Here is a 26,387-nt window from a genome sequence, read left to right as displayed (position 1 = left end):
CTTACTATTTGATTTCACATAGTGGGCAAAGTTTCTTTCTTTTCTTCACTCTGACCTCCACCCACGCAGCCTCAGCCTTTCAGTCTTCTGTTCCTGACCCTGCCGTGGTTTTGGGAACCTTTTGAGCCACTTAACGTTCAGTGGGTACAGTGTTGGCTCCTGGGCACGAGCCTTAGTGAAGTGAAAACTGAAGCACTGCATTAATTTTGATTCACTTAGCAGTGATAACTTGGTTTCATGGCATGCAGCTAAGTAAAAGTGGAAGGAAAACAATCCCTTCCCCAGAGGAAATAAACTGGCTAGAATAAAACAAAAACAGGTAAAAAAGGAAAAAGACTAGAAAGAATGTCTAATAGCATCTCCCAGAGAAGAGGATGTCTTCCTATTCTAGGAAAAGGAAAACTGAGGATATTCCTTGATGGCACTTCTAAATCCTTAGCTTTTCACAAAGGTCCAGTGGTTCCTAAGGGGAGGCTGGTATTTTGTGTCCCCTTCTGTCAGGTTGAGTTTCTTATATTTCCGTATGGCTCCTGGTCTTCCAAGTCATCCAAAGAGTTAATAAATACTTCTGTTGGACAATAGTCTCACTGAAATTCCTGGTTATATCGGCTGGAACTTTTCTAAAATCAGCAACAGCAACAACAAAATTATTCGTGTGACTTCTGAATATTTTTTGAGCAAAGCCTTGTTTTAGTGAATTTTTTTTTAATCATGCCCTAGTTTTAATTCGGTGAGTGATTAATGAGATACGGAAAGTTCTCTCAGCTGTACTTTTGAAATTTGGAAGGATTCTAAAAGCTTAACTTCTTTTACCACTCGAGTTGACATTGATTTGAATGCTTTAATAGTTGCTCAGATTTCAAATGAGGTACAAGTGCAAGTGTGCCAAAACGTGGTGGCTGGACCTTCCTAGGGGCTGCCCAGGTGTTCAGGTGAGCACTCATGAGTGTGGAGCAGCATCTCACAGCATCATCTCATCTGTCTGCAGTTCAGAAATATCCTTACTGCCAGAAAGAAACACAAGTAATTAATCAAAGTTGACACTGAGATACCTGATGAAGAGATCAATAATCTGTCTGGTTGCCCTAAGTGACAAGTTCAAAATAGAGGGGCATGGTGACACTGTTCAGGCTTGAGCAGAATAGATTATGATAGACTACTTATGAATTGGATTGAAAAGTCTCCTTCCTCTCATTTATATCCCCTTTTCCAATAGAGCAAAGATTTCTATAAGTAGTTCTTGCAACCACTACTGTGATACAACTTGTTCTGAAAAGATTGTGTCCCTTAAAAGCTGATGCAACAAATTTTGGAAAGAAGAGAAATTAAGGAAAAAAAAAATCTCATACCTAGGAATCCTACAGGTTGTTGTTTTGGGAAGGAAAATGAGCATTTTTTCAATGATTCCTGGATTTTCAAAAACTGTGTAAAATTTACAAACTGTATAAAATCCTTCTAAAATACAGGGAAACCATATAAATTTATTAGAAATATGTTATCATTGCACTAACAGTGTGACACCATTCATTACCCTAGCTTAGGTTCTGATTGGTTTTTAATGGAGCCATAAATATATTGTGAGAGCCTACTACAGTTACTTCTGACTAACACGAGTCAGGGCTCTAACATTATGAATTGAGTGTTTTGCTGGACTCATTCCTCCTGAAATCTGAGCTGCAATCTGTGAAAAAAAACTTATATCCATGTTTATACAGGTACTAAGAAGCTCAAATTCACCAAAACTTAAAAGTGCTACATGCAAACAGATTCTCATATTGCCTTCACCGGCTTGCCACGCGTTCTTCCACGCTGGCCTTTCCCTGTATAATTTCTTACTAGAGCAGTCAATCTTTTCTCCAAGGAAGGATTCTTCTTGGAGGTTTTTTTTCTTTTGATTTTTTTTTTTTTTATTATTATTATTCTGTTTCAGCCACATAAAATTGCCTAGTATTTTACCCCAATTTTGTTTTAAATAAGCACGGGAAATGCAAGTTAAATATGCAGAAGCGTATGGAATTGCTGGGAATAAGCAGGAGGAGGTAGTTTGGACCTGCACAAGGGCAAAAGGAACCTGAAGCTCTTGGGCCCTCTGTCCCCCCCCAGACTGTCCCCAGGCCTGTGCACAGCTGCTGCAGGCTTTGCCAGCTCCTGTGCTCCCACAAGGTGCTTCTGTGCTCTTGATCTCATAGCCAGGTTCCTTCTGCAGGTGTTACTGGGTCTCACCACAACAGGTTTCCAACCTGAAGCTCGTCTAATGTGTTTTCATCTCAGTTGCTTGCCAGGATGGGCAACTAGATGGTCTTTATCCCTTTACATTATGTCAAAACTGGGAAGAATTAAAACAGATTCCTGTGTGGATCTCACTGTCTCAACTTAAAATCATGATTGAAGAGGAGGAAATAGTTTAGAATATTTTTTTTTCCATTGCAATGCAAATTGCACACATTATCTATTGGGTCAATAACAGGTTTATTGCAAGTCACATTTTATTAATGATATCGACAGATTCAGGATCATCTTTTGATAATTTTTTTGGGGGGAACATACCTTACTTATTTGTGTAAGTCTGACTGAATTATCTGAGCATCTATGTTGTGTGAATCTCTTAGTGAGGAACTAGACTAAAACTAAAAATTCCTTTCAATAGGGAAAAATTTATTTAAAATTAGTAACGCTGTTCAGAAATTGACTGCAGAGGAGGCACACGCTCTGGTTTATTCTTGCCCAGTATTTTCTGAAATCTTTTTACCGGGTGTAAGTAAACATAAAGCACTATTAATTTGGACTTGATAGATTTTTGCAATAATTTTGCAGGTCCAGACTCTGTCTACAAAAAATTAGTAGATTTATTGCATTGCTAACGCTCCGATTTCTTGTCTTTCTCGCTATGCAATATACTAGAAGCCTTTTCCTCACCATCTATTACAGTAGTCTGAGCAGCTTTATTTTCTCCAGTCCTGTTTAAATAATTTGAATTAAGTTATTTTGACCAGAAACTTTTGCATATTGTGTCTGCTCATAAACCAAAGTTGCAATTTTTTTTTTCTTCTTCCAAAATGATAGCACTAAAGTTAAAATGCAAAAAGTGGGCAGGAATGAAGACAGTTGAAAGCAAGTTTGTGTATAAGGAGATAGTATCTTTGGGTATTGATTTTTTTTTGAATGTTGTAATAGTGCGTGTGTTGGGGAAGACAAGTCAAATGGGATGCTGAATAACATGTTTGCAATCAAACTTCCAAGGAAATTGGAAGTTAGTTGATATGTTTGCAAATCTGTTAAACAATCTATTTTCATAATATTGGGCTTATGTATTTTATCTTACCCTAGAACCTGTATCATCTAGTTCCACTAAGACAAGAAGGTGATTGTTATATTATAGAGAGAGGAAATGCAACTGAAAAATTTAGTCTATTTTTCATCAACCTGGTCATAAATATAAAAAAAGATTTGAACATATGATCATCCTAAAGAATAACTGCTAAATTATGATTTCTATGCTAAGTCAATAGATACTGCCATATATACATGGAAAATGTCAGAGGAACCAGATTAACCACTGACTGTATGACAGTGGTTTGATTCTACAACTCTGCCCCATATTCACTTAGAGAATTTTGTGTTAACAAAAAGACCACAATTAATTGTCATTACTCCCTCTGTCTTTGAAATTTGTTTATTCTGCTTTCCTATGCTTGAGATAGTTTTTTGTACCTATAGTAAGGAGTTAAAATAAACAGTTGGGGAGGGTTTCATAAGCACGTACAATCTAAATGTGTTGCAACTTACCTCTGCTCGTTCACTTCCCTGGAGAGTAAGACATTATATAGTTACCTGCTAAGCAATTCTTTAATGCAAGCAGGTCATCGTTACGCACCTAGTAATGTGCAGCTTTGCTTTTTATGAAAAAGTTCTTTAGTTTAATGAAAGAATAAGAATACACAGTATACACAAGATAAGCTGTAACATGGGAAAAAACGTAGACCTGCAGTCTAGGTCTTGCAGACAAAGATTCTCTCTGAGATGAGATGCAGCATATTCTGGGGGAGTAGTTCCTCATTAGAATCACTTGGATTGTTTGATTTCCCTCACCAAAAGAGCAAAATAGTCTGCAATGTCTGGAAAGATATACTTGTCAAAACCACAGAACACACTTGACGAGAAAGAATTTTCAGAATATATTCCAGTTTAATGAGATTTTTGTTGGAACAAAAATAAGACTTTCAAATATATGAAGTATTTAATAAATACAATTTTCTAAAGAGCTACAGAGAGTGTAAATAAGTTCATGTAGAACTCTGATGTCTTACTTGGTTTGTAGAAGGTATTTAGCTTGGTAGCATACTGTATTTTTTATTGCAAGTTTTTACAATAGAAAATCAAGATGGGTCTTCAAAAGTTATTTTAAAAAAATTGAATACTAATATTTTCAAAGCAAAAGTAGGAAATAAAACGTAGATCATGGAAAAGATGAGTTCTTAATGAGTTCCCACAACAATTCCTCACAGACTTATGTGCTTCTGTGATCCAAGAAGAGAATATAAAATAATTACCTAGCAGGGTTTGTGTATGAGACAATAAAAAAGAAGGTAGTAAAGAAAGGATAGGAAAATTCACTACTACAGAATTATCCGAATTCTTTAGATGAAGGTTATGAAGGAGCAATAAGCATTTTATTAGGGTTACTTTAGATACCTAGCAATACAACCGTGTCACGTCCTGGAAGAGTGGGGTACTGTCTCTGAGAAGTAACTTAAGAGTTATTGTAGGTTATGAACTGAATAGGATAATGTCACAGCCAAAACCAGTATGGTCCCTTCATGTATCGTCCCTGTGGTGACTGGACTGTACTCTACTGCTTTATTTGTCACTGGTGCTTGTTGGCAACATGAAGCCCCAGCAGAAACAAGGTGTATGGTTATAGACATGGGGCCGCTTTGGCTGCAGTTAGCTCTGAGAAAAAAGTATTGAAGCTTTAGGGGGGGAAACAGCAAACACCTGTAAAGTAACGGTTGTTGAAATGATATTTTGTGGTAGGGGAGCTGTAGCTCACCATAAGACAAATGGGTTTGTCTTGTAGAAAAGTAATAATTTATAGAAAAAATATTGCTGCAGTTGGATACAGCTAAATATGACTTGAATATGCTAATTGATTTAAGCTAAATAACTAATTACACGTAAGGTTGATTTATGTTTGCCTGTGGAAAGGAAGGTAGCAATGTGAAACCAGGTTGGAGGCGATCATTTGCCTCCCTCTCTGGCGCTGTACTGTTGACTGATTGCTGAGTAGTTTGTCTAATACAGACATGACATTTCTAAAACATCCAGTTTTGTGCCATCTCCTGAAAGAATCAAACAGACTGGGAACTTGAGGGATCGTTTTCAGGACATTACATCCACTTGTACAGACCAAAACAAACAAGGATGATTAAAACCAGAGGAGCTTTGGAGACAAGGTATGAAAGTATCAGAGAGAAGTATCATCTAGGTGTTGTGGTCATTTGGGTACTGGGGCTTCAGTGGAAACGGTGAAAGTCAAATACATCTACTGTCTTTGTAGCATTTATGGCTAATGTTCTTTAACTCTTTGAGTGTCACAGTAGCTTAATCATTGCACCCAGCTGGTTGGTTAGTTGTCAGCAACACAGAGTTTATGAGAAAAATACCAGAAGGTAAAGAATCTGAAGCTAAAAACCCTGATAATTAAAGAAAACAGTAAAACAGCAGCCTTCCTGAACGTCAGAAGGCAGTAGTTATGTCCTTTTTGCAATGGTTATTGTTGGGTGTTAAAAGGGGCAGGGGGGACGGCAATACTGCAGCTCCTCAAATTCTAATGGTACACGGCACTGGGAACAGTGTGACCTTTCCCACCTTCCTGCCACGAGTAGACTGCATCCTATGATATATTTAGAAAGTGTACACAAATTATGAGATGTTCTAATTTACATGATCAGTCGTTATTTTTGTACTTGTTTTCAGAAATGACAGCTAACAGCTTGATTACAAATGTAAATGTGAATGCTGTAGCACAAAGAGAGTCTTAGGATACGAACTTGTGTTATTGACTGTTCTGCACAGTCCCTCTGGCTCCCTGGAGGAGCAAAATGGTAGGGGCTGTGGATGCTGATGACTTTCCTGATTGCTTTAAGTCCTGAATAAATCAAGGTATGGCTAAAGTGTTGCTCAATAGCTCCAAGCGTATAACTACTCAAAATGTTATGGAGTAGGCTTTAAACTATGGGCCTCTTCAGGTCAAATGAGACTGAACTGAAAAATTCCCGATTTTCTTTAACATGATCTGGTGTTTGTGTTATGATGCAATGTGGTTTATGAATTCCAGCCATAGGTATGCAGCTTAAAAACAAGCTGAATGTGGGTGATCTAGATAAAATAAGAGCCTTCATTGATCTGGAATATTTTATGAAATAAGATTTTAAAATCTCAGGAAGAAAACCGTAGAAAATCTCCAAATTTGTGCCTATGGCCTCTAGCCTTGTGATGGGGATAATGAGTGATCATATACAATCGAGTATTACTGGTGTTTGAATGTTTACACAACATCTGTTAACTATTTATGATTATATAGATAATAGGTGATTTATACTTACCTCTTTATCTTAAGAAAACAACTATCACAAATAAAGGAATGGACACAAAAGACTATCATATTGTTGTCTTGTGATTCTGAAAATAGTTGACCCTCTTCAGCTCAAATGCTTCTAAAAACTAAATAGAAAATCTGCTTCATACATAAATATTTATCATGAAAACTTATAGCATTTTTTTAACCAGTAATTTTCTAACTGTTTCTTTCCCTCTTTCTTAAATGCCCTTAAATTCTGGATTATAAACTAACATGCTGGAACTCAAGAATGCTGGGGAAAATGGAGCTTACAGTCTCTTGATAAGACAACTCATCTTACTTGGTGCTCTAAGTTAGGTCTTAATTATAGAAAAATAAATTACTTATTTACTAATCCACACGGGCTACCCTAATTTGTTACTTTATCTCACTAAGAATAATTAAGTTCCATCCAAATATCCTATCAGTTAATCCTCCCTAGAAAGTGAGCTCATTAAATATGTGTGAGAAGGGTATTTTATGTCAAAAATCCTTCTCCTGGTTGAATAAACAGAGCTTTATTTGTGTTGCTGAGTAGGAACATTTTTAATTTCTTGGTGACATTTTAATTATGACTACTGATGCTACAATTAGGAGCACAGTGAAATCGGCACAGTAAGACAAAGCCATTCTCAAACCGTGTCTAGTTGTCACCTTCAGAATACTTAGCTTTTTCTTTCTCTCCACATGGGAACGCTTGTAAGAGGGGAGCTAACACAGAGGTAATTTTTAAGCAAAGAAAGTGATAGTTAGGGCCATTGCTCTCAGCCCAGAATTAGATGATCTTAACTGTAATTGTTACTCCATGACAGCTTCTCTGTTTCCTGTGGGGACTGAGCTGGTTCTTGTAGACTTGTCATTGGTCGCCAGATTCAAAGCTCAGGATTTCTAAAGTGTAGCAATTTAAACATCACTCTGTGCTCTAGTGAACCGGTTGTTGCAGGCAGGGAATTAGAGAAGGTGTGAAAATGCAGTTGGTGATCCTTAAGCATATAATGTTTTTTTGTGCCAAAACAGCTGGCACTAGTTTTGAACGTTGGCTTGAAAACACAGTGAGACCATGCTCATTTCTTCAGCCTGTTTGAGCAGTACCTGGCACAATGTAGGACAGGCTCTGGTTGTGATATGAACAACAATAAAGGGAGGAAGAATGAATTATCTCAGGGGTGAATTATGAGGTGTTCAGAAAGAACAGGTGGCAGTTCCCTTCTAACTTTCCTTTGTTTGAATAAACAGATAAAATCTTGCATTATCAAAAGTGTGGCAGAGCAAGGCACTCTTAATTTTAGAAGTGTTGATTTCCAGTATTAAGTTCCCTTTCTATTGTTTGTGAAATTATGCTACATGTCTTTTACCTATTTGAGTATATATGCTCTGTTCAGTATTTGAAGCTATTTCACAGATTACTTCTGAAGTATGCAACCTCTGTTAGGTGAACTCATCCAATTTTTCATTCCTGGATGATTTCATTTATCTATAAACTTCACTAGATGTCTCTGGTATGGAAAACCGAACTACTTCTTTGCATCCCTGTCTTAGAAATCAATAAAGAAGCACATGCAGCAGACTGAAAAGTCTCAATGAACTAACAGTAGCCTGATTACTTAACAAAATTCAGTTTTCTATGGCTTTTTTCTCCATTAGTCTCGTTAAATATCTGTTATACAGAATCCTGATTATGAACTCGTCTGACAGCTGTCAATCACAAGCTAATAATAATGGATTCTGTTATATGTTGAAGAAAATGCCTTAGAACTTCTGCTTGACTTCTGTTATCTTAAAGTCAAAATTAGGAAAGAAGTTTTTAAAGTTGGGGGGGGTTTGAACTTTTTTAGAGAACATCTATTATTTTCTTAGAAATGTCCCTGTTCTGTAAGATAAATAAGATGTGGAGGGGGAAAAAAAAGGACAAAAAAGAACTCCCCAAGTACAGATTTTCTGTCTTATAAATGAGTGTTAAAAATAGAAATAACTACTTTAAGGTGTCTTGCTTTATAACAACACTGCAGCCATTGTGGGTTAACATAATTTTCCAGGCCATTTATGATAATCCCTTTGTGATAGCAAGCTTATCTGGTAGAGTGGTGCAACAAGTGAGCTGAGATCACTTAAATCTATTTGTAACAAGGGCTATAGCACTTTCATTATTATGGGGATTCAGGAGAGACTTATTTTGTATTTCAGAGTGGCAAGGGTCTGTTGGGGGAAGGGAAAATTAATTTTATAGAGAGGTTATATGCAATCCCTTTCGAATATTTGGATGATTGTTCCAGCAAAGCTGGAGAGTGAGCCTTCAGTCTGTTGTCTAGCCACCTTCCAGTGCCTGAAAAAAACAAGGAAAAAGCAACAACTGGGACAGTGAGGGAAGGGGGGGAAAAAAGGGGGAGAAGAAAAATAAGAAAAAAGAGAGAACCTAAGATATAAATTTTGTATTCTGAGTATGATGGAGATACAGCATTGTATAGAGGAGACACTGGGCAAGACTCAGATCATCTGCTTCTCTTTCTGGTATTGATTTGCTCTCCTCTTACCTGTGTGTCTGATTCTCTTTTTAACCTTTCTTTCTCTTGCTTTGCTCACGCTGGTTTCCTGAAGACCTCTCGTTTGTACAGTGCCCATTTAAACTGAGCCACAGTATTGTCCGGGGTTCTGGACATCTATTTTGCCAGTTGAACCTCATGTTTCACCCAAGGCAGACCAAATAAACATATATAGCTAAATAAATATTTACAAATATCTTTAACTGGAATTAACTGGTCATCAATCAAGATGATGTACAACAAGGACTCCCAGACCAGTTTGCTTCTTAGCAGTCTGTAAAATGAACAAGAATCAGCCCTTTGAGGTTTACACTTTGCATGTCAGCAGGATTTGGTGGTAAAGTAGATTAATAGCCTTCACTTTGGATTAGGAATGTGGCTTTTCTGATAATAATTCTACCTTTTACAGAAAATATCCCGGTAGGCCAATTAATTTGAGTTTTCTGCATAATATTAATTGGTTGACTTTAGTTAATAGTTAACTTGCTTGATTACACCCTCATAATGAAACAGGTGACTTGTCATTTTATGTTTCGTTATCTGAACTGCTGCACATATTTCCTTGTTCTTGTCACATTTTAATCTTTTCTTTTCTACCAGTGACACTTTTTCATTTTTTAACTTTTTTTTTTTAAAAAAGTAATTTTCATTAGCTTGGAGGTGTATGTTTAGTTATGCTACTCAGCCACTGCTGAGTAACCTCTTCTTATTCCTTGTCTCAAGTTTCTCTTTGAGAGATTAACAGAATTTCTGTATTTACGTCCTAGTGCTATAGGTGACAATAAAACTAACACCACCACCAATTCTTTTTCTGATTTATATTCCAATTCTGTCTCTTCGGAGCTTTGATTCTGATTTTCATTTTTCTCCTTCATGACAGCAGTGCACTGGAGTGAACTTCGTAAATTTTCAGTAGCAGCTCCCAAATCCCTACCCTGGTCAGTATGCAGCAGCACAAGCCTAGACCTCATTCAGTAATTTTCTTGCTTGCTTTTCTGTTTTACCTTCCCAGTTTTGGCTTGTAGGTTTTCTTTTTATTGCTTAATAAAAGGATCCTACTTGTATCTGCATTTATCTGCCACTTCCATCATCCAAGCCCAGGAAGTAAAATGATACTATAATCCACTTCAAATCATATTATAACAATCCTCATTAATTGAGGCTTTGTCTTTAATCACCTCATAAGATTATGAAGATAGATTTTTGCCTAAAAATTGCCACCCAAGTTATGAAAAGAGTCACAGAGTCTCCCTGAAATTCTCCAATTCTCTACAGCTGAAAATGTTACTTCACTTGAAAACCTCTCACTTGTATCTCAGCTTGATTCCAGCACACACTTTTTTTCACACATGACTCAGCATCATGCTTTCAATCTGCAAACTGTATCAAATTATTCAAATCTCTGCTCAATGCTGAGGTGCAAAAAGCCCACAGCTATAACCCATATAATTTCCAACTCTGAATGCAGGTCTAATGTTGGATGGTTCAAACTGATTTTCCTAATTTGAACTGCAGTTTCTTATCAGATCTTTTGGCCACGTAGGAGGTGATAGTGGCTATTACCTTGAATAAGGTGTAGGGACTATTTTCCTTTTTCCAGTTGTCTTTCCTCCAAATAAATTGGGAACTAAATACAATTTGAATTAGTTTGGCTCAATTACTACAGTGACAAAAGTTTTGCGATGTAGCTGGAGAGGGGCCTGACTTCTTAGAGGAAATCACTGCTTAGATCTTGGTTTCTCAACATGACTCAAAAATGAAGGCATGCCAATACAGCTAAATAGTGAACTCCTGGAATGTACATGGACATCCTCAAATCTCTTTATTGGGGAATGGGAGTCTGTACCTTCTTTCTGCTGCAGCCCCTTGGAGTCTTCCTTTTCTTGCACGTAGGGCTTTTTTCATGTCTTAGTACTTTCCTTTCCAGCCAGATCCCTGAAATCCAATACTGTGCTGCTTCCTCCCCGGCCCTGGCATGCCTCACTGTTCAGCTTTTTGTCTTTTCTGCATAATATGCTTTTTATACTATTCAGTATAAAACAAGACAGGCTGCAGGTGTGAGAATTTGTTTATATATAGCAGAATATACCTAATATTTACAATAAATTTTATTTATTCATAGAAGTTGAGCAGGAACTTTTCAGTCAGCTATTTATTTCCTGTGAGTCACTTGACACCGCTTTAATAACTATTACATTAACAACCTTGCCTTTTAGTCCTCAAACTTAGACTTCCACGCTTCTTTTCATAGCATCTTATATTCTGTATTCACTTTGAAATAAAATTCCTACAGTTCCTCATCGCAACTCTTTTAGAGCAAGAATGTTAGTTCAAAATGAAGTACATCTGTTTCTTAAAATCTGCAGAAACCCCCTTATGAGTGCAACTAGTGAGATTTTATATTTCGGTATCTAACAGGCTGGGTTTTATAGTGATAGCTCAGAACTTACATATCATACGGTGCAGCTGTGCTTGGTTGAGACTAGAGCAATAGTACATGGATATTCCTAATTCAAGTTTCTCAAGCTGTAAATTATTGACTCATAAAGACTTGGACTCCAAGAAGCTTGGTATTCAAAGTACCTATTCATTAAGTATGATCTAATAAAAGTAAATTCCAGTATTTGTTCAACACTCATTAGGGGCAAACTCATTTCATGCACTAGGAAAAAAGCAGTCTAAATGACCTAGACAGAAATATCTGTTAGCTTATCCTTTGTTATAATACTAAATAGCTCACCATTTCAAGACCTTAAACAGCACCAACAATTGTAAATCATGATTAAGAGAACTATACAATTACTGTTTTCTGTAGTGTGGGGTGTTAGCATTGCTAGATCTCAAATGAGACATGAGTAAGCATTGTTTTTCTTAGGTATTTCATTTAGTGAAACTGAAAGTACCCTTTTCTCCCTCCCTACTCATCTTTGCAAATTACTGCTTCCCTTGCTGGATGCTTGTGGAAGGAATGATACTTACAGGGTGACTATCAACTGTAAACCCTGGGGTAATTTCCTAGTATAATTAAAGCAAAAGCCATGATCTTCCCCTCCTTTCTTTCACATTTCTTGTGTCCAAGTGGAATTTACCATATGGAGGAAAAGTATATTAAAAAGAAAAAAAGAGTGGGGTGGGGAGGGCAGGGGGGAGCATTCATGTTACTCCTGCCAAAGATCTAGTCTGGTGATGTGTACCAACATCTTACAGAGAATAACAAACCACTTTTGCTCTAAATGCTAATATTTTTTTTTTTGTCAAATCCTAAGGCAGTGTTAGGATAAAGTGCTCAAAGTTGCTCAGAATGGGCAGGAGGGCACCAGCTACTTAGTTATTTCTTTCTATATTTTGCTGTCTCCTTTGACTAGATCAGAGATGACTAAATGGGGGTTTTTTTGGAATTTAGGCCATATACAGTTGTTACAAGTCACAGCTCTGGGGCACTGCTGTCTAGGACTCTTGCTCTCTAATCCTGACATAGGTTGCCTGCAGCCACTAAATCTTGCCACAAACTCCTTGTGTTTTTTAATCCCACAGCCCCTTGTGGCACAACACAATCTGTCAGCTCACTTTTGTCCTGAGTCTATTCCCTATGACTAACCATAATAATTCTTGGCAAAAGTAAGAGTGAAAGAAAAACAGGTAATTGAAGGCTTAGCAAAATAGAGGGGATCTGCAAGAAATTCTAGCTGAAATGTTCTGTTAATATCACACAAACATATTTCCATGACTTATTTTTTCACTTTCAACATAGCTTGTTAAAATAATAAGTACATCTCAGCCTACATGGTCCAAGACCTGAACTCGTTTAGGCACCCACATTTCAGTGGTTAACCACAGTTAAGGAAGAGAGATCTGGCAATCACGTGCCCAGTCATCATATCTGGCCACCTTAATTTTCCCAGTTCAAGTGATGACTCTGTCTACCTAAGACACAGCTTGAAAAACAGGTTTGTTGAAAACCTCAAGACCATAAAACCAAGTATGCCCATATAGTAAGACAGTTACTTTGTAGACAAAGGAGGAAGGAAAGATAGTAAATGAGTGTAGCGAAGCAGCATGAAGGGCTCTGCACCTGTAAGAAGTTTAAATATCCATTTAGAATCAGACTTCAGGTAGGTATATAATTGCTATGCACATGTTTGAATAGCTCACTATTTATTTCTGTGGGAAATTAGAAAGAAGTTTTGGGGGTTACTGAGATGTGCATCGCTCATAGGATGTTCAGTCTGGCTCCTTTAAAATTGTGGTTACAGTTCAGGCCGCAAATACAGAGATGGATTCCCCCCAGCTGTGATGAAACGTGCAGCTTACTTAGCCCAATGCATTGACAGCCTATCAGAGGTGTGCTCCAGGCGGGCGGGTGAAACGGGACTGCAAGATACAGCGGTGACAGTGGTTGCATGCCTGTGTCTCAGTGGCACTGAGCAGTCACACCCAAGCATGCTGGTTTTGGGTACTAAAGATATTTATAGTACTACACATGAATAAACACTGTATCAGAAAAATCACTTTTAGAGGATCTTGTACTTTGTTATCAAAATGTTAATAATTTGAATGAGGCAAAAAAGGTAAACTTTCAGATTATGTGATCTGGTTCACCACTGAAGTCTATGAGAAGAACTTAATAAAGAGACTTAAACTTAAAATAAATCAAATCTCACCATCTTAGCAGATGGTGCAGCCATAGAGTAGTGTGATGTTGTACCTGAGCTTCTAATGCACTCAACTGCTTTGAGAAAAAAGGAAAGTAAGTTTGAAGTGGGTGCCAAACCCAAAACTTTCCATTGATTTCCACAAAGTTTAGGAGGAATTGTGGCACTATTCGCACTTCTCAGGAAATCATGTAATATGGCATCCTCTACATGATCCCTATTGGGTTAGTGGGTGACTAGACAACAAAGTTTAAGTGTGAATTAACACTGGAGCTACAGCAGAAAGAAGAACCACTTGAAGCTGGGGAGAGAATGCATACATATGTGTGTATAAAATATGCCCACGTTAAAAAAAGTCTATTAATAGCATTCTAATAATTTGATTAGAGGTTTAGGACTGTTTCATTAAGGTTGAGAGATCCCCCTCATTATCCCAGAATTTAAACTTTAAATATATGTATTTAAGACGTAGTTATTTTCCCCAAGGACATCCTGCCCTTGGCAGAATCCCAGAGCTGATAAAAATTTGTCTAAGGGTCAGCAGCTTTTTCACTGTTTTTGTAATGTTAGCCATAGAAATATTTTTAATGTATTTTATACAGATAAACACTCTACCATTTTCCCCCCGAGCAAATAATAATTAGGAGTAATGAAAAAAAATAATCTTATTATTTCTGACTTGCTATAAGACCTTATTTCATATTTACTGAATAGTATCCTCACAGTGTCCTCATTGAAAGAGTCAAGTGCCATAAGGCAACTGGTTGTATTTAGTAATCTTCTGCATCAGTAATTTTGCCTTTTGGGCTCCAAATTTGATTTTCCTCATCTTGGCATATCTTTACAACTACGTCCCTTGACCTATTGCACTGCACTGGCCAGCAGTGGCACAAGTGGCGGAAGAAATGTAAGTCAGACTGGTGATTTCTGGGGCATGAGAAATGACAGCTTCATGAACAGAGTGAGCAGAGACAGTTCTTTGGAAATATATTACAGCTGTAAATCAGTCACCGCAGAGGCTACTCAAACTTAGGAAACTTTCTTCTTTATGAAGAAATCTCCTGCAAGACAAGGGATGTGTCTACCCTGTAAGCATGCAACCCAAAGCTGTTTTGAACATATTCTTATTCTACTAAGAATTTCATGAACTGTGTGAGAACCATTTATCTCAAAAGTCTTAGATTATTTTTTTTTATTAGAAACGCGCTGGGATGAAAAAGTTCTCCATAAAATGTATTCTTATTTTATTTAAAATTCTCTTTTAAAATTGTTAGCCACAAAATTCTTGTACAGTACTGTCTAGTGCTGCTAGACTTTTGCCTATCAATTACGTATTCCACTGCTGAGACTTCCAGCATACACAAACATAACCATTACTGTGGTGAGATTTCCATTTCCCCCCTTTTTTTTCTAATTATCTGTCTCTTACCTCTTTGTACAACAGTTGCTGCTGAGAAGTCCCAATCAATCACTGTAAACTCTAGTTGCTTTATAGCTAATAGCAGTAATACCTAGCTGATACGTGACATTTTTTCTCAGCAGAATCTAAAGGTCATACAAGAAGTCTGGGAGAGCAGAGTGCATGGATCCTTGCCTGATTTCTTAAAAACCCATGAAATGCAAGCTAATTCTTCCCCTTAAACTTTATTTGTTTAAAGAAGGAAATAGGAATTCAGAGAATTTTTAAGCAGATAATCGTCATTATCGCCGTTTCACCAATGAAGCAATGCAATTATAGAAAAAGTGACATCCATGTTCACCCAGAAAAAGACTCAGTAGTTTAGGTCCTTGGAGAGTTAAACTATAGCTTAGCCATTGGGTTAGATCACCCAGTTCTGGTGGTGTGACCATGGTGAATATTTTTCTTTTGATTGTGCAGAAGCGGACGGGAAGTTATGTTTAGATGAGCAGTTTCCTAAATCCCAGGCATTATGAATTAGCAGTTACTGTTATCAACAGTGCCTTTTTCATTCGTGGAAGTCTGTAGAGTTTCTTGGACAGAGGAGTGATCTCAGCATACATCCAGTGTTAATGGTTTCTTGGCCTATCTGAAACACAGTAGCTTAACTGTGGAAATTATCAGATTAATACAGTGCACATTTGATAAGACTTTTTCAGTCATAAGGAATGATGGTTTCTGCGAGGACCATTGGTCCCCCTTTGGAGAAAGGAGCGGACAAGGACAATCTTCTTGCTGCCCTTTTTAGCCTTACTGTTTGACGGTGCAACAGTGTCCCTTCTGAGGGACCACAGAGACAGCCCCACACTAAGGCTTAGGTTTTTCCCCAAAAACCTGTGGCAGGCAAAATCCTACTCTGTTTCAGGTCACTCCTGAAGGGAGACCCCTCTTCGGGCCACGGTGGGGACTGGACAAGGGAAGCTGAGCAATGCAGCAGGCAGGGGAACGTTTCACAGGCTGCTCGGGCACAGAGGCACTGGCTCCTGCCAAAGCCCTGGGCTGACCAGGAGTCGTGGAGTGGCATCTGTGGTATCACCTTCTCTTCCACCGTACAATTGCACGTCACTGCTTTCCAACTTTCCCTAGCTTTAAGCTACTTGACCTCTGACTTTACAGCCTTCTTGCCTTCAGTTCCTTCTGGTGTAGTATAGGCAAAGTTTCAGGGTGTCCTTATTTTTCTCCCTGTATGGTGATGAGAAGTGTGTCCGGCTTACTATGCAGAGCGCTGCCACACTGCCTAATACCTCAAGTAGCAGAGCTGAAATCTTAGGCAAGTTCTTTTCTGATGCTATACAGAAACTCCTAATAGTAGAAATGAGATACATTCTTTTTATCTGGGACTGTGGACGTGATGCATTACAATTCAGTTTCTGCTGTGTCAGTTTCTGTTCAAGATCCTTCACTGCGCTGACCTTGAAGCAAGTTTTCTTCATTTTAGTGATGCACACTATCCAGCCACAGTTATGATGTGAAGAGATATGGGTGATTATTTGCCATTTGCACCGGCCGTACCTTCCAATATCATCAGTCTTTTTATCTTTTAAACATGCATTCCCGGCCATTAAATACTAGATATAATAAAACAAAATAATAGCTAATAATCTGTATAGCCTGCTTGCAATACAGAGGTATAATAGCTTGTCTGACATTTTTTAGAGCCAATATTTACCTTTATCACTGGTAAGTGCCTCCTGAGACTCATTATTCATGTAATTCCCATTAAGAGGCAGTAGTAAAACAGCCTGTTGTCTTACAGTTCTTGTTGTTAAGTACACTATGTTTAGTAATAAATACGTCAGCTTGTGCTACACCAGAGAATTATTATTATTTCTTATCTCTAGACATTTATAAATAATGAATCATGTTTATTTATAGACTTCTTTCCATTTGCTTCTTGTAGTAGTCAGATAAAACTGCTTTTCTTTAGGTATGTGGTTATATTTCTCGAAGCTTGTTTGTTCCTTTTGAACCTAAGGGTGTAAAAAAATGAGTATTCTTGGTTTTTACATCTTTTACTCTGCAATTAACTAAGGACTGTGTTTAGGGGAAAAAAAGTTGTATTGAAAGATAAATGTCAGCTCTACAATACTGTGATAGAAATACTTGACAGAAGCACGTTACTTGAACTTCCAACTGTTATTCCTACTGCCATTACTGAGGCCTGATACAGGAAGATAATTATTAACTCGTGTCTCTAATGTCTCTGATCAATGCTCCATGCAAATCTGTGGCAACCCTCAACACAGATACATCCTTCCTCGCTTGACAACACATTCAGGGAAGCAGTGCCCTTTGTTGGTCGATCTGTAGGATTTGGAGGGGAAATGTCTCTAGTCTGGGAGTGAAATGCACGTAACAGCTGTGCTGCAAGTGCAAAATCTACTCAGAGCATCTTCAAATGCCCTAAAGCAGTTTAATCAAATAAGTTATCAGCAGCTGCAAAGCCATCCTGCCCGTTTGGATGGGCCTGTAGCCAGAGTGAGCAAGCCGATAGAAACTTATTGTTTCAAGGCTTTTACCTCTCTTGTTGTATTTGACGTAGTTTGTAATCAGATGTAACATGACAGCAACAGCTTGACAAGCTGATAATACACTTCACTGGCAAAATTCGTGTGCTAAGACTGCAAACACATTTTTATTTAAGCTATGTCATGTTTATGCATAGCAGGAGGATTTTTTTTTCCTTCAGTGGATCTGCTATAGAAAGTCTGAGGACATCTTGCGTTTTTATCTTTTTAAGTATGACTGATATTTTTACAGCCTCTAAGAAAAAGTTTTACTTTCCCCAGTCACACTAATTTATTTGGACAGTTATTCATACACAAAGCACAGGCTGAAAGAGGTTCTGTTATGACTTGCTCCCTGAAGCATGTGTGCCACATTTTCTGGCCATTAGGGTGTTTCATAAGCTTTTGTTGTTTACCATAGTGGTGAAAAACATAAGGAGATAGAGCAAAGGAAATCCACATTTTCAAGTCTCTCATAGGCGGTCCAAGAGAAAGAATATAATTAAGAAAGTCTTTGGCGGTGCAGAAAAAGTTCTCGGTCATTAAGAAAGTCCTTCAGTAGCTTCTAGGGATGATCCAAGAAAAACTGGAGGAGTTCCCCATACTGACATAATACCAGAACAAACACAGCAATGCCATGCCAGGGTGTCATGCTGGACTGTCTGGTGACTGTGAATCGGCCATCTGACAAGGCTGTTCTGCCACTCTGAAGCTGAATACTGCTACATATTTTTCTTTGAGTAAATCCTGTTGCATCTAGACATTTTCAGTCATTTTGCTCGAGTAAAATTCTGCCTAAAAAAGTCTGAGCAGTGACAAAGGAGAAGTGAGAATCCCTCTATGTATGCTCTGCATCTGGCATGCGAACACAGGAGGGGGATGTTCGAGCAGTGTCACTCACCACTTTCTTTACCACACTCCTCCAGAAAATCCTGTGTAGGTTTCCATAGGGATTCATCTCTGTGGAGTTAGTAGTAGGAGGCAAGGAACAGGGATTCAGACTGCGTTATTCTCACTCAAAATGCAGGGAAGCATAATAAGTTAATAGAATTTCAGTCTGTATTAACACAATCTTTCCTTCCATTTTGAAGACTCCTGTAGGACTCATGCGTAAGAGCACTATGAATATCGTTATGCACACAGATACACTCACATCAGCCTTTCCTTCTTTGGATCCTCTAAAACTGTGTCTGCAATTAGTTGTCTCTCCCTACATAAGAACATGAGCCTTGCTTTCCAGGAACTTTTCCAAGAAAATTTGAGGGCTGAATGCACTGGAATGACTTTTTCTGTCTGTATTTTTCTATGTGGGAAAGAATGAAGAGCTGAGAATTAAAATTTTCATGTTATACACATGCTTGCTTGAATGCTATCCCCACAACTCATTAAATAAATAAAATAGTATTATTTTACCCAGCGTGAGGCTCTTTTCTAATAGTTTATCTTAGATCTGTGCATTTATTTAAGCAGTGAAATCTGTAACAGACATACTCACATTTTTACTCCCATTCTGTGGTTTATCTGCCTTTTTTTCTGGGAGACAAAGCATTTTACTCTGTTCCTACCCTATATCATCTTCATTGTTGTGGTCCTAAACCTTAACAACTGTTCATCTGATTCAATTAATTGCTTTACTGGATATACATTGTACAGACTGAACTATCTTTTTTGAATGTTGAATCAGATTTTAGAAACCTTCCTGTTGTAATATTTGTCCCTGGAAAACACTGGACAGGAAATTACATCTATTAAAACTGCATTCATTAGCAAATCTGCAGAAAATAAGCTTTTGAATGAATAGCAGTTTATCAAGCAATGTGTCATACAAGGCAGTAACTTAAGAAAACCAAAGTAAAACATTCACTTTCATTATTGAACATTTTTAGCTTTATTATTATAATAGAATTACAGTCTGACATAAAATAAAGAGCTTTTGCTAAACTCTGTAAAGCAATACATGCTTCTGCCATAAACAACCTCTATTAGATTTAGATTTTATTGCCACATCACTGCACTGAGGTGCAATAAACATTCAATGTCATCTTTTTAAAATTATCCCAGGAGTAAACAGAAACTGTCCTCTATAAGAGTGTATCATTATTTTCAAGGAAGACTTACTATTATTACATGGTTTAGCAAAGCATTGTAAAAAAGCTACATAGAGAATACCTTGTCTTTGATAAACTGTGCAATCGAGTTTATACAGTATAATACTATTGGCATAGACTAACTAAGAGGTGATATAATGCAATCATTGCATAGCAAAAAGCAGACTAGTTAAGTAATATTCACATCTAATGTGCAAAATGCAGACCAAAAGGTAGCTATGAATTGCTAGAAAGATAAAATGCCCTAAATGAACACACTAGTTTAACGCCAAAAATAACAAGATAAACAAGTACACAGAAGTTAAAGAGCCATAGTTTATTTTTTTCTATACATATATCTACACAGGATACCAGAAGATGAAACATCCCCTTTTAATAAGCTCCAATCAGATAACTAATCAAGTTTAGACAGGACTAAATGTTAGACAATGAAGCATTATTAAAAAAAAAAGAATCTTCTCTAAATAAAACATTAACTATTTCCTTTTGTAGATAATGTCAAATTTTTGGATTTTTTTTTTTTTTTGAGAAAGTTTAGAAAACATTGCCTATGAAATTTGACTCTCAGTAGCTGTTTCTCCAGAGGCTTATGTAGCATTATTTTAAAATTAATTCAATATCATATATTAAGGTTTTTTAATTGATGCTTGCAAATACCCACCATTCTTCCCATCTTTGAAAAATCTTTATCTGAAATTTTATTTGTAAGAATCAGCAGCAATGATACTGACTAGATTTGTTTTTTTAAAGGGAGCACGATACCTGCAAAATGGACATCTTTTATTTAAAGCCCTTACATATTGTTCCTACAAATATATTGCTACAGTAAAAATGAAATGTAGTAAGTTTACTCAATAAAATCTATTTTCCTGTACATTCTTTTATGTATGACTTTTTTGTATTTAATGCTACATATATTACATCACTTATTGTAACGGTTATGTATCAGCAAATATAGCAGTAATATACAGATGAACTTCTGTCTTAACAAATATTTCACCATTTTTACCTACCAAATATACTCCCATACTTTAGTATTTATGCATGACCTGAGCAGACCAGTCATTAATCTAATAGTATACATTGGATGACATTGTCAAATTGCAAGCTACTGTACACTTAACCACTTTACAAATGGAATTAATTCCAAGCACTTTCTGCATATTTATTTTTTTAGGCTTTCCAGTACCACTGACTTTTTTTTTTTATTATTCAGGCTCTAAATATGTTTTATTGAGCATTTAACAACATATTAAGAGCTAAGAGGTGAATCCTACACAATGTTTTAAGAACGCAACTTTAAAAAAGTAAAAAAATGTACAATCTCATGCTGCATATTTACATATATTATTTAAATACTATATTTTATCTTTCTGCTATCCATAAATCTCAATCTAAAGCTTCTTTTTAATGTATCATTTTATAAAAGAATACATTCAACATATCTAGAGCTTGCAAAAAGTTTGTTGGTTGTTTTTTTTTTAACTCTTTAAAACATAGTGATGAGTAAAAGCTATCTGTAAAAGCATCCAGGAATTGTTTGGATTACACAGGTGATAGAAGACACTTGGGATCTGCACTCGATCGTGCAACTGGTTTTAAATCTAGTCTAGTGATAATGCTTAGAACAAGACTGCAGTAAGACAGCAGATTAAAGCATTTGTTACCATTAGAACTTATGTGCTATACAGTGGCAAACTGTACCTACAGTGAGTAGATTTCCTTTTCCTTTAAAGACCATTTAATATTGTAAGTTGGGTGGTTTGGAATATAGAAGAGAAAAGGGGTTTAGGAAAATAACGTCTCTTATGGGATTCAGCAAATGGAAAGCTTTACATCCTTTAAAAGATTATAAACAGTGGTTGAATAAATGGTATGGTATAGTATGTGCATTAGGAACATCATAAAGAATACTATCCCACTCCCCACAATTCTTTCAATAAAAATATCTTTTTCATGTACATATACAATACCTTTTTGAGGACATTCAGTATTAAGCTGTCTACAAATAGTTTCCTTTTGTTATTCTACAACTCTTTCCCATTTTCAGAACCATTTTTCCAAAGTATATAGCTTATATTGTTCTCTCCCTCACACACAGGTTTTTCAAACATACAGATATATTTTACCTTTTGTTAAATAAAGAAACCTTTATTTTCTTTAAGACAGAGGCAATGAAGCAAAGGGGAATTACTATATATGAAAACGGGAAGCAATTCCCAGAGCAAAAGACAAAACAAAACTACATGAATAAATGAGGTTATTGATGTGGAGTTGGAGCTTTTAACTGGGGTTCACGGTTTAAATAGGTAGCCCAATAGACTAAGTTAAAGATTCCAAAAAGCAGTGGGAAGGCTATTCTTGATAGTCGATCAATTTTACTGACGCTGTTAAAAGTTTTCTTGGGCTCTGCAGGTTTTGTTTCTGGCTTAACTTCTTTGGGCTCAATCGTTGCGCTTTTAGCAATGGTTGCCAGCCCAGGGTCCCTTGCAATATTAGGGGTGTAGCTCGTAGCTGCAGCTGTGTATGTGTTATTTTTCTTAATGAGAGGATCCTTCACTTTCTTTGGCTGGAGAAAGAAGAAAATATTTTATTCTCACTATCTTCTCAACAGATAAGATTATGAAAAAGCACTGTAAAAATTTGCAGTTATTTGAATTTATACAATGAATTGTAATAAACTGTAAGAAAGAAGTTAGTGTCTGGATATATGACTCATGCGAAATATTTAGGTAAAGACAAAATCATCAGTCTGTGATATTTGTATTAGTAAAACCAAATTAGATCATGGATAAACTATAATGATGACTTTTACCAATAGCTAGGCTCACTGATCAATAAAATTACCTTTAATGGTAATCATCAGTGACAAACCACTCATAATTCAATATTCCCTTAATCAGCTGTGCTTCCTGACCAGGACAAAAACTTTGAAAGACAGTGAATTTCTTAATGTAGCTTTCCATTATCAAGACAAACGATGTTATATGATGCATTCTAACACAGTCCATACATAAAAATATCATGTGACCATGTACTCGAAGAGTGGATTATTTAATAAAATGCAAAGCTGCCAGTATTCTGTTCACTAACAGTTTACACTAAAAGAACATGCATTATGGAACAGAAACTTAATGTTCTTGTTTGAAGGTTACAATTGGATCATAATGGCTGAAACATCATTCCAGATACAAGGATTTAACTGTATGATTTTTGTATCCATCTACCTATATTGCTAAAGCAAGAATGTATTGAAAATCTTTTAGTGGAGAAGAACTTACTGATTAGAAAGAATAACTAGATTTCCCCCTGAGTCCTTGTGTTTTCTAGTATTCTACTTCTGGGAACTACTTGTAGGAAAAAAATTAAATTGTCACATCTGGGGATACCAAATGGAATTCAACTGTCCCTGTTGCAGACAGTCCAAACCCTTCCTCCAGCCACTGTGCAAGGATGCACTGTGCATCACTTTGCTCCAGTTTCCTCTGGTTATGAGAAAAAAAACCAGATAACAACACCAAAAATCCTAAGAGCTTAGAAAATCTTTAGGCAGTATTTGCCACAAAAAGAATAAGCAAATGTTACCCATGTTACCCATCTTATTCTCTTAGAAGGAAAAAAATTAAAGATATGGCTAAAGAGAAAACATGAGCAGAATGTGATCTATTATATCATTTCACAAGATAGCAAATATAATTCTCTGTGTTCAAGAAGTACCTGTCCCACAGAGGTAATACTCTTTAAAGCAATTGCAGTACTTTGTATGACAGATTAACTATAGATTAACAGCTATACAGACCACCCGGTCGGGGAGCTTTGATAAAAAGTTCTTGTTCAAGTGAACAGCGAATATGCTCCTGCAGGATATTTAGGAACATGGAGGGAAGCTGTAAAACATTCAGGCAAGGGGGGAGAAGCTTGTGAAACATGGCTTGGAGCCCTACACAGGAAGGAAATGAAAGCCAAAATGTTAAATTTCTACTACTTAGTAAGAGAAGGGATTCACATAACGATGCTGATGTAGATGCTCTTTTATTTCATGACAATAACATTCAGCTTAGCTTGAGGCTAAGAAAAAGCTTCAAATTGTCTTAGAATATTTCTACTGAATAGGAGAAACAAACAGGTTGAAAAAATACTCAGAAAAGAAAAAAGGTAATGTCAGAAAGATTTTTTGTTTTAGTTGTCTGTCCATTCTTTTCCTCCTGAGCAGGAAGGCTGCTAACACAACGCTTGCTGAATATGAAGCCACTCCTGTTTCACTCCCAGCCAGATACCCCAGTGAGCAGCAATAAATCCAGCAGGCAAAGAACTGCTTCACAGAAGTCTCAGGGGAGACTCTTTCTATAGTTTTAAATGTCATAGGGCATCTGATCCATAGAAAGCCCCAAAACCAGTCAGGGTTTTGATATTTCATGTCAAATTCAACTTTATGAAAAACTAATGACAGCTAATTAGAGCTCTAAATCTTAGTAAGCTGTGATGCTCTGTTCACCGTTAGTTTGCCTCGCTTGCCTTTCCTTGTGTCTGCAGATAATGTCCTCTAACAGGTACCGATGTGTCTTTGCTCATTTGGATCAAATGACATGAACACCCATACCTGCTGAGGAATGCAAAGACATAAAACTTCCAGTCTTTTAAATAGTGTTTCATATTGTGTATATATCCGTGTGTTTTTTCTGAAAATTTAGGTTTTTTTGAAATGAAATGTCTGATTATGCTAACTGTATTACAAAGTAAGGTTATATTAACAAGGCACTGTTTAACATTTAAGGATTTTGTTCTATTAGTACAGCCCATTTTCTACAGTAGACATGATGAAGATAGGAGCACAACAAAGAATAAAAAATACTTTCAATGAAAGTATTATCAGTAACTGAAAACTCAATATTCACCAGCAGTCATGCAGCTCATTCCTGTAAGTTTGTTTTTTTACTTCGCTCATTTGTTCTACACTACTTTTGTATTAGTTGTCATTGTGTACATGTCCTAATTTTATTTCTGTTTTCTCGTTGACTTATGTAACTAAGATAAAAAAAGTAGTATATAGGCATACACTTCTGAATTAAACACATATATTTCTGTAACAATGAGTAACATCTGCTCCTCCAAATATTTATTCTGCTGAATCTCTAGTCCATGCACGTTCATAAAACCAGTTAGGCTAGTTAAAAGTCTCTTTCAAGATCTCTCTCTCAAAAAACTCCAAAAACCAGCAACAGAACCACAACCAAATGTGCTTCCTCACAGAAGCTGCTGACATGATAACTCACAGGAATGGGAAACTTTCATCCTCTGAATGTCCTCAAGAATTTCTTGATGCACCTGTGATTTACAGACCAGGTCTGATCCCAGACCAAAGGGTGTCAGTGTGACGTCTCTCTGTTGCATTCAGGGAGGTACGGATCAGGATTGAATACTCCCAGCACAACTGTCAATGCTTCCTCCCCCCCAAAAAATCAATTTCTCCTGTAGACTAAGAATTAAAAGTAATATTTCTATTCTTGAAAAATACGAGGGGAAAAAAAAGGAATGAAGAAGTCCTGCGGTGATTTATTTGGTCATGATCACAGAGCAGTCTTCCTGAAGTTCATGTTGGGGAGCAATGTACTTTGGAAACCATCAAATATATTAGCCACAAGATTTTTTCCTACTTTTATACTGGGGCATCCACATTTTCTCTTGCTTGAACACTAGAAAATTAATTGCCAACCCTCAAAAGAAATACATATTTATTTTCTTTCTGCTCAGTCACACAAGTCAAAAATCTCAGTAAAATTTTAAAATCTTAATAGCTTAAACATCATCCAGTATGTCAGAAGCATATTTAGGTACTCAATGTCTAATTCAATATTGTTTATGTGTAGAAATGCTGTGTGTGAACAGATAAGGGAAGTCTTTTGGAATAATTACTTGCTATTCTAAATAATAAGAACTTCTAATGGGCTAAAAAAGCCCCAAATAGTGACCAAGCATGACACACTATGACCTGTTGGGATAGATGTTAAGTGGTGTTACCTTTTCAGGAACGACACTTTTGCCATCCCATGCGTAGCCTCTCTTTGTGAAGTAATTCACTGTTGCGAATTCGATGAGTGCAGAGAACACAAAGGCATAACACACCGCTATAAACCAATCCATAGCAGTGGCATAGGCCACCTTGGGGAGTGAATTCCTTGCGCTGATGCTCAGAGTAGTCATTGTCAGGACAGTCGTCACTCCTGCAAAACAAACAGTTTTAGTGTCTTTAGATCAGTGGCTATATGTTGTGTTTCATTTCTCAACCGTTAAGATAGATGGGAAGCCTCGAGTTCACCCCTAATTCTTATAAACCTCCCCACTTCAATTCAGTTCCTAACTGAGGATATCAGATTTCAAGATCTGTGGAAGTTGCAGGATCTTCAAAACATCTTTTATACCTTTACTCTTTCAACATTGTCGTAGTGGAATCATATTTTTTAATTTGGAATGGAAATAATGTTTTGACCTGTGGACTGGGTAC

General features: G+C 36.8%; 1 protein-coding gene across 4 annotated transcripts in view; it reads right to left on the bottom strand.

Annotated features, from left to right (window-relative positions):
- Positions 1-19,641: 19,641 nt before the first annotated feature.
- Positions 19,642-26,387, bottom strand: part of GABRA1 (gamma-aminobutyric acid type A receptor subunit alpha1) — a 43,977-nt gene continuing 37,231 nt past the window's right edge. For all 4 annotated transcript variants that reach the window (XM_040603836.1, XM_040603838.1, XM_040603839.1 and 1 more), the window contains exons 9-10: positions 25,904-26,106; positions 19,642-22,454 (exon numbers count right to left, since the gene is read on the bottom strand). In XM_040603836.1, coding sequence (XP_040459770.1) covers positions 22,146-22,454; positions 25,904-26,106 — 512 coding nt within the window. In that variant the 3' untranslated portion in view covers positions 19,642-22,145. The remainder of the gene's footprint in view (positions 22,455-25,903; positions 26,107-26,387) is intronic.

The sequence above is a fragment of the Falco naumanni genome, chromosome 8 (genome assembly GCF_017639655.2).
Source record: "Falco naumanni isolate bFalNau1 chromosome 8, bFalNau1.pat, whole genome shotgun sequence".
NCBI lineage: Eukaryota > Metazoa > Chordata > Aves > Falconiformes > Falconidae > Falco > Falco naumanni.
This window is presented reverse-complemented; position numbering and strand designations above follow the sequence as displayed.